At 37.8% G+C, this 9288-nt stretch overlaps 1 protein-coding gene across 1 annotated transcript; it reads left to right on the top strand.

The window, feature by feature from the left end:
- The first annotated feature begins 276 nt into the window (after positions 1–276).
- Positions 277–2013, top strand: LOC129304128 (LOB domain-containing protein 12-like). The gene is made up of 2 exons (XM_054943786.1): positions 277–506; positions 1364–2013. Exons 1-2 carry the CDS (start codon positions 351–353, stop codon positions 1754–1756), a joined length of 549 nt encoding a protein of 182 aa, XP_054799761.1. The 5' UTR covers positions 277–350; the 3' UTR covers positions 1757–2013.
- Positions 2014–9288: the final 7275 nt, after the last annotated feature.

Genomic DNA, 9288 nt, shown 5'->3' with positions numbered 1-9288 from the left:
ATCGTAGTTATAGAATGTAGTCTTCCGATTTTGTCCCTGATTATTTGACTTAATTGTCCTTAATGACGGCTAAAACTGTAAATTCTTGTGTGAACAATAATTAAGGTCTTCTTCTTCGGCACAGTACAGTACAGCCATATTTAGTTTCTCTCAAGGACGTTAATATTAATAAATTGATATAAACACTTATTGATTACTTTACAAGATGTACATGTGCGTCTATTCCACATTAGGCAAGCAACTTCCTGCAGCACTATAAATAAGCACGTTCTGGTTCATTCACTCCAACACTACCAGAAGAAGCCTTCATTTCTGAAACATTAATTTTGCATCTCATCGATCAAGTTCAAATGGGTGGTTCTTCTCCTTGTGCTTCCTGCAAGTTGCTACGACGTCGTTGCACCCAGGAGTGCATTTTCGCTCCTTACTTTCCTTCTGATGATCCTCAAAAGTTTGCCATCGTCCACAAAGTCTTCGGTGCCAGCAATATCAGCAAAATGTTGCAGGTCTCATCTCTCTCTCTCTCCCACCTTCTCTTTATCCTTAATTTCTCTGCAATGTTTTGCAGTGTATGTAATAATAATTTTTATGTAAGTTCACACAATTTAAAATTAAAAAAAAAAATCTACAAGAGTGCTTGTTTTTGGCCTAGAACTTCTGTAGTATAAAGCGCTTCGAAAGGCACCCGATACCCGATCGTTTGATTTAAGAATCGCTTTCTGTCTTGATGTTTCAATGCGCTTTTGTTCTTAAGCGCTCTTGTATTGGCGTTTCCGTAAGCATTTTTTATCGTAGTAACGGTTATCCCAAAGACTGGATTTTGAATCCAAACAACACTTTCTTAGATGTTGCACCGAGTCAAATCATGATTTTTGATTGTGCCACTTACAATAAATCTTATACTCCCTCCGTTAAGCAATTTTTTAAGAGTTTAATATTAAAAAATGTGAGATATTTTTAATCTTTTAAGGTGTAATTATTGCTATTTTTTTAAAAATACATCTATTAAATAAATCACTTTACATTTATTTTAAGATGAAACGCCTTATTAAATAGGAGTAAATATAAAAAGATAGAGTTAGTTTGAAGATAATAAACTATTTTATTAGAGAACAATATTCAGTTAAAAATGCTTTACATTTTTTAACGAGGGAGTAAGCAACATTGATAGATTTTTTTATAGGTTTTAGTACTGAAGCATAAGAAAATGAATATTAAATTTAAAAATTATAATTGTAAAGATATCGTAACCTAACATTAATGTTCTTGTAAAGTTTTATTTATTATTTTCCCAATACTTTAATTTTCCGGCATATACAGAGTTAAATAAACAATAGTCGTATTGTTCATGACCTATGAATAGGAGCTTCCAGTGCATCAAAGAGCGGATGCAGTTAGCAGTCTGGTGTACGAAGCGAACGCGAGAGTGAGAGATCCGGTGTACGGATGCGTCGGAGCTATATCCTACCTGCAAAATCAAGTTACACAGTTAAAGACGCAGCTTGCAATGGCACAGACAGAGATTATGTGCATCCAGATGCAGCAAGATTATTCTACAAACTTATCAACTCAGACTGATCATTACCAAGATGACAATAAGTCGCTTGTCTTATCTGATAACAACTATGAAAGCTGCAATATTAATCATAATCTTGCCGATCATCATCATCATCAGTATCTCAGTTTTGCTTCTTCTTCTTCCTCGTCTAGTAATGTAATCCAGGACCCTTTTAAGAGGGAATCATTTTGGACTTAGCAGTTTTAGATTAATTATTATTATTAATTAATTAATACATATTTTCAGTGAATTATCGACTACATGTTTTTTTTTTTTTTCTTGTTTAACTATTTTGATTAAAGTGTAAGATTGGCTAGCGCTAGCTAGCTGCTTTTGTGATCTATGATGTGCATGTTTTTTATCTTGCTGTTGACAGATAAATAGCACTAAAAAAAAGTGGATTATAATAAAGAGGGAAGTTGCAGTAAACAAGAAGGATATGTATGTAAGAGTCAAATCCTGCATGTGAGATTTTGAGTAGAGTTGAAGGCTTTACAACTAGTTTCTCTCTCTTGTATTAATTTCTCTTCTTAATCCCTTTAAATTATTAGGTTAATTATTGCTGATTAGGACCATTTTTTTAATATTTAACTCAACTATTCTCTCTCTCTCTCTCACACAAACACTGGGCTGTTCCTTATAAGCTGGCTGGCTGTTGATTGCACTTGAAATACCTTTACACACAATACACGTTATTCATAGGCAACAAGAGGGGGAAAAAAAGAAAAAGAAAAAAGAAAGGCCCTGCAGGCCCAAGAACTTCTTACCACCACACCCCCCCCCCACAACAAAATTACACTAAATTACCCTCCACAAGTTTCATGAATTTTGACTTTTAATCTTATAAAATAAATTACCTTTCCCTCTTATAAATATGAAGATTCACCTATTCTCTTTCACACTTTAATAATTCTATTTTTATTTTTATTTTTTCAATCCATTTTATACACACACCCCCTAAATTACCCTCCACAAGTTTCATAAATTTTGACTTTTAATCTTATAAAATAAATTGTCTTTCTCTCTTGTGAATATGACAATTCGCCTATTCTCTTCCACATTTTAATAATTTTATTTTTATTTTTATTTTTTAAATTTATTTTATTCTATTTCTTTCTAATAACTAAATAGGGCCCAAGAGCCACTGCTTAAATTGAGATAAACTAACCAATATAGAGTAGGGGACTCATGCGCCTCTCACAACATAAAATAGGAAACTGAAAACTGATCTGATAACAAATAATAGGAAATAATTTTACTAAATTAAACAATTAATAAATCCCTAGTTGTAGAAAATCCTAAGCTAATTTAGGTGGATAAAACCCCAGTCATCAATAATATATATACTCCCTTAGATTTCAAATTTAGGAAAAAAAATAATCAATTCACACAGTTTAAAAAAGTTGGTTAAGTGTTTGAAATTAAGAAAACTTGGACTAAATTATCCTTGTAATTAATTAAATAAATTTGTCTAGTAAAAATAACATTGACTTTATTAGGGACAATTTAGAAAAAATATAATAAATGCTTCTTGAAATTTGTAATTTTATTTATAAATAAAAACAAAGAGACACTAACAGGAGTTAAGTCTAACAGAAGAGGCTAATTTCTTACAATGTGGTACATTCAATTTCAATCTCTGTTGGAAGAGGTACCACTTTTAATGTCCAACTATGTCTTGAACAGGATTATCATCAATAAGAGAAGACATATGACCAATCACGGAAAACAAAGAAACACATGGCAGTTTCCCTTACATTTAATAACGGAGTAGTATAATATTTGAATATTTGAATAGTAGCCTTGAATATTTGAATAGTTGGGTTAATTCTAAAAAAAATTCACTGATTAGTTTATCCCATATATACATATATAAGTGTATCATTTATTTCATTGATGTTCTTTGAATTTAAGTTTTAGTTCTTCTATTTCTCATTAATTTTTTTTTTCCAGATATCTGACGAAAGTTGATCAGGTACCATTTCTCTCTTCAAAATCTGAAATCGTCTGGCTCAACAATTGTCTCAATATGCATGATTAAAATCATATGTAAGTATTTAGCAAATAAATAAATAAAATATAATTAAAAATAAAGAAAAGAAATATATAATGCACTTTCTCTGTTTTATATCACTCTCAGATTTTTTTTTTTTAATTGAAGGGCAAGCACAAGGCTTGAAGAGCTCACAAAGGAGTCATTAGGCTGTGCTAAGCTTATCTTCGTGTATAAAAGTAATACATTCATCCAGCACATCATTCATAAAAGTAATAATATAATCGGACCAGTGTCACGGCTCTCGCTTGCAATGGAATCAACGTAACGCAGCGAAATAATCTCTCTGTAGGCATACGGTGCATTTCAGCTTCAATATTCCCATAGATAAGATCACGATCCAAGTGGCTTTCCAAGGTGCAATGAGTCCCACATCACGAACCTCATAAGTTGAGTAAGGTTTATAAGTGTAAAAGGTTTTTCCTCTTAATAGGTGTTTGTGGTTGAACAATAAATACCAGATATGCCAGAAATGCTGAGTTTCAATAGATAATGACAGGGTCCCAAGTTTCCTTACCACAGTTCGCTCGGATGTAAAAAGATAGAAGGTTGTGATAGAACAAGTGTGTAATTTAATTGAAGTGTAAGAATTACAGACTAAAAACTAAGAACTAAAAAAGGGCTAATGAATGTAAAATATGTGAGTCTTAATCAAGTGTTGACTGGCTTTCTCTATTTTTCTTCTTTCTATTTATAGTGTCGGATAGCAGAAGCCCTTTTCTTTGAGACTTAGCATGTTCTACTGAAGAATTAGGAATCCCACGAAACTTATAGCATAGTCTCTCTATTTTGATAACCAGCCTATTTCACTGAACTACTCGGGCGCAGATTTCGGCATTACTTAGGATCATGTCCTCGTGCTAAAGGTCTGATATTTGAAGCTAATGGAATTTCGACATGTTTATTTGTTGTGGACTTGAGCTTTAGGCCGACCTCTTTAGTTTATATTGGGCCTGACGCTTCGATTACTCAGCCCAACTAACCTCGTGACCTATTTGAGTGACGTTTTATATTTAGCCTAAACAATGCCCCCCGTGTGCCAATGGCTGGTAACATAAGCTATGTAGCACGTTTGAAAAAATCAAAATGTCACTTCATTTCTAAGCACCCTCTACCAATATAAACTTATTTATAGGTTTTGGTCACTTCTCTTGCTTTCTTTACTGTTTCTTGAACTTCAAGTCTTCAGTCTGTTAAAATTTCTCCTACCTTAACTCTCAAATGGCTTCGTCTACTTTTGCTGTTTCTTTTGCCACAGCACCCTCTTCTATTGCCACTGGTAGTCTGCCGGATTCTCTTGCAACTATCCAAAACTCAGTAAACCAATTAGGTAGGCTCGTAACGGTATGTATTTCGTGGTCTGAAAAACCATTTTTTCCTTTAGACTGGTTTCCTATTCTAATAATAATTCATTTCTTTTCAGGAGGGTTTGTCATTCCACGAATCAGTGGCTTTCTGGTAAGTTTCTTGCTTCTCATATTTAACCCTTCTATTTATTGAAAAGTGCTTTAACTATGCTTCCTCTTTGTTCAGCACTTTACCTTCGAGTATCTGACAATTTCTCCTAACCTATCCGATGTTAATGCTCCATGCAATCGAGTCCATGGCCACTAACCTCCCTTCGTAATCTAGTCTTGGCCTGGATGACCTCACCCTTCCCCAAGTCATCTTGTAGAAAGCTTAAGAACTAGCCTCGGTCCCTTCGTGCTTGGGTTAAATGGGTGAGGTGTTTGAAGTCAGATCATACACGTCAGTAGAAAGAGATAGGTCTATATGACCTGACTCAGCTATCTTTGACTGACGTTGATGTCCTCGTGGACCTTCTCACTGTCTTCCTTAGCTTTTAGGCTCTAAGCTGCAATGCCTTTATCTTTGAGCTCAGCCCGATATCCCTCATACTATGGGACGTCTTTATGTTCTTGGGGCTGCCCATCATCGGGGAGGAGAATTTCTATGCAATCCTTGGGAAGCACGACTCCTACACCACCCTTTCCTGTTGACTTGGAGAGCAAGATCAGGGTTGCGGGCTCTTATACGAAGATTATAGAGCTATTCTCCGAGAAACTAGCCTCTGAGCCCGTTAATGCCATGGAGCACTTGGTCTTTATCAGCATCTTACTAAGCCAATAGATCCTAGCGTCGGGAGGAGGGAAGCCTGTGCAGTTGCATTTAAGTATTGCCCAGTCCCTACTCTGTGGTAACCAAATAGCCTTGGGGACTATGTTTTTATACCGTCTCTATGATGGCATGAGGTAGTCGTTGATTAAAAAGCCTTTCAGCAACTTCAGTGGGCTCGTCTGATTTTTAAAGTTATGGATGATGGCCTACTTTCCCAACCTTCGGCGGGAGCCCTTCTCGAATGATTCCCACGCCAACCACCCCTTCACTTGTCTCTTGGGTAGTCATCCATTGGTAAAGTCAAAGAACTTCTTTGAGTTCTTCTGTCAACAAAGCTAGTCCTTGGGGAGGATTTTAAAAGCTTTCAACATCCCCAACTGTCGCCTTCCCACCTGGTATAAGTATATGGTGGAGAAGAAGAACAAGCCTGCTAACCCTTTGAGGGATGAAGTCTTCCTTTCAGCCACCACTCCCTGAAAGATGTGGCTACCATACACTGGCTCTTCTTCCAAGTCTCAGAGTATACTTAGAGTCTTATCATCCTCAACTGGTAGTGGGCCAGTTTGGACTGAGCTAGTACATCCCTCGGGACCTGTCCCTCCAAATTAGCGTGGAGTTATTGGATAAAGAGGCTATCAATCAAATAGCCGTTCCACTTACCACCCAGAGGCAATACAAGGTGGAACATGCAAATAGAGATGCCTGCCTCCGCTTTAACAAATGGTGGCCCTAGCGCTTTAGGCACATAATAAAGAGCCACACCAGTAAGTATTTCCTTTACATCTATCTTAGTTTTATCCTTCTCATTTTGTTTCCTTAAACTAAACCCGCCTTATTTTTTGTAGGCTGTGATTAGACATAATCCCACTTGCTGGTGACCTTTTTGAGGGGCAATATTGATGCCTTCACTACTTTTGAGACCCTGACGGCCCCTTCCGTGAGGATTGTGGTCCAAGGGATGGAGCAAGATAAAGCTTCCTCCTAAATTTTTATTCCCCTGGTCTCTAAAAAGTTCAGGGCTAAGAAGAGCTCCTCTAGTCATCCCGATTAAGGAGATATTCCAGACAAGAGGAAGCAGTCTCTATCTCCCTTTCCTAAGGCTAAAAGGAGAAAGAAGACGATGCCCCCGTCGCTTGACCAACCTGCCTCCACCCCCTTCAAATCAGCCCCACACCTCAAAAAGAAAGGTGTACACATAAGCACCAATGGACGATGATCCTATCAGCAGACTCCGACGATGGCAGAGTGAGTCCAATTCAACAAGGAAAGAAAGAGACCCAATGCCCCGATCTCTAAATGGTCCCTTTCCAAGCTACCACCACTCCTGAGCCTATACCCATGGACCCAATTAAAGTTGCTTAGGAGGTGGCAAAATGTGATGAAGTTCCAGGAGTTGTCTTATCTACTGCATCCCTAGGCAATTTAGAAGATGTCAGGGCTATCCTTGATCAAGGGGAAGCTACTGCTATTGCTGCCACTTCAAATGACAAGCTGGAGCTTGGGGTCCAAGACCCTGCTGCTACCACAGGCCCCCAGATGGTCTCCTCACTTAGTCTGATCCTTCCCTCCCACTTATTAAATATCCAAGAAGGTAGGAGCTTTGAGGGGCTACAGATAAAGTTTGTGAGTAATGTTTTGACCGCTCTAGTCTCTACTCAAGGTGGTTTAGTGCACAGTCAAGCTGGTTCTTTCACTCTAACGGACTGTGTGGAGAAAGCTCTACGCTTAGCAGCAAGATTTGCACGCACTCTTCCCTTTTCTATGAGTAAAGACAAAGTACTCATGGACCTAATTTAGGTATAGTCTTGTTTGCTTTTTCCTAATTTTGTCTTGATCTTTTGCTAATATTATTTTATCTTCTTTAATTGGCTGCACTGGAAGTAGTACCCACAGATGCCCTCTTCTCCTGTATTCATGTCCCTAAAATGGACATTATATTGGATGCTTAAAGGGTCATCCAATTCTAACTCAGCCACGATCCCTTCCTCATGTCCTGTGAGCTCAAGTCCTGGCATGTTATGGCATTGTCAGCCAATGTCACAAAGAACTCCCCCTCCTGTGTGAATATTTGAAGAATAACTAGGCAGTGAGGGATGAATATTTGGCCACTAACACCCGGACAACTACTGCTACTGATCGAGTCTAGAAGATTTCCCCTTGCGTTAATCACCTTCGGGCATTATAGGCTAAGGTGGCAGATTTAAGGTGCTAGCTCACAGCAGTTGAAGAAGAGTTGGCAAAGGCTGAAGCTGAAGATGGTCTAGCAGAACCCAAGCTAGAGGTTGCTACCAAGGTACTAGATAAGGCATGGATCATTTCGGATGCTAAGCTTCAAGTTATACTTGAGTTTGAAACAGTCCTCACACATCACCAGACCTTTTTTATGAATCTAGACTCGACTTTGTCAACGTGGGAGCTCATGTGTAGCCTTTGTAAAAAGTGTACTTATGTATAAATACACACATTTTTTTATTTATTTATTCTTTATTCCTTGTAACATGATTCAATCATGATAATAAAGAACAAACATTTTTTCTTACTGTGTGAGTTTTATATGCCTGGAGGCCATTCTACGCCTCGGACCCTTTGTCGCTTTCCTATTATAACATCAGCCAATATTTCTTCAAATATTTATTGTTCATGGCCTGTCTGTATGGAATTTCATCAATGCTAGCTAACATGTACGTGTTCCCTTTAAGTACTTCATCTACCTTAAACTGTTCTTCCCAATTAGGTGAAAACTTACTAAGTGTCCAGTCTTTAGAATCAGGTGATAACACAAGTTTCCATATGATCTTACCCACCTAAAAATGTTTTCGTCTTATCCTCTTATTGTATATTCTTGAAACTTCTTTCTTCTAGGTGATCATATGATCGAATGCTTGTAAGCAAATTTCATCTAACTAGATTAACTTGTTCACCATGGCTTCATTATAGTCATCAGACGGTCTTCCTAGACTGCTTGCAACACGTAGCAAGGGAACTGCTATTTCCATAGGCAAAATGGCCTCATGCCCATATGTTAACACATACGAGCTCGTGCCTGTAGCCTCTCTTTTAGATGTCTGGTATGCCCATAGTGTCTCAGGCAATCATTCGTGCCATTCTTGAGGATTCTCTTCAACTGTTCTCTTTAGAATTTCGAGGATGATCTTGTTGGAAGCATCGGCCTGTCCATTTTCCTGAGGATAATATGGTGAGAATGCCAATAACTTAATCCCACTTTCCTCGGTAAAGGCCTTGAATTCACTTCTGGTGAACATTGTCCCCTGATCCGTTGTAATCGTTTGAGGAATCCTAAATTGAAGCACAATTTGTTCATGTATGAAGTTAATGACATTGCCCTGTTCTACTTTCTTTATAGGGACGGCCTCGACCCACTTAGTGAAATAATCTATGGCCACCAAGATGAATAAGTGGCCCTTGGATGAGGCCGAATAGATTTTCCCTATTATATCCATGGCCCATCCTCGAAAAGGCCATAGTTTGATGATCGAATTAATGTCTGTCCTTATTATATCCATGGCCCATCCTCAAAAAGGCCATGGTTTGATGATTG

Source organism: Prosopis cineraria, unplaced genomic scaffold (assembly GCF_029017545.1).
Source record: "Prosopis cineraria cultivar Desert tree isolate PC_DT_omini unplaced genomic scaffold, ASM2901754v1 PC2, whole genome shotgun sequence".
NCBI lineage: Eukaryota > Viridiplantae > Streptophyta > Magnoliopsida > Fabales > Fabaceae > Prosopis > Prosopis cineraria.
This window is presented reverse-complemented; position numbering and strand designations above follow the sequence as displayed.

Bases quoted from the DNA above. Each gene is read 5' to 3' on its own strand.
- LOC129304128 (XM_054943786.1), top strand. From the start codon at position 351: ATGGGTGGTTCTTCTCCTTGTGCTTCCTGCAAGTTGCTACGACGTCGT. The intron at 507-1,363 runs GTCTCATCTCTC...ACCTATGAATAG, and splicing joins ATATCAGCAAAATGTTGCAG to GAGCTTCCAGTGCATCAAAG.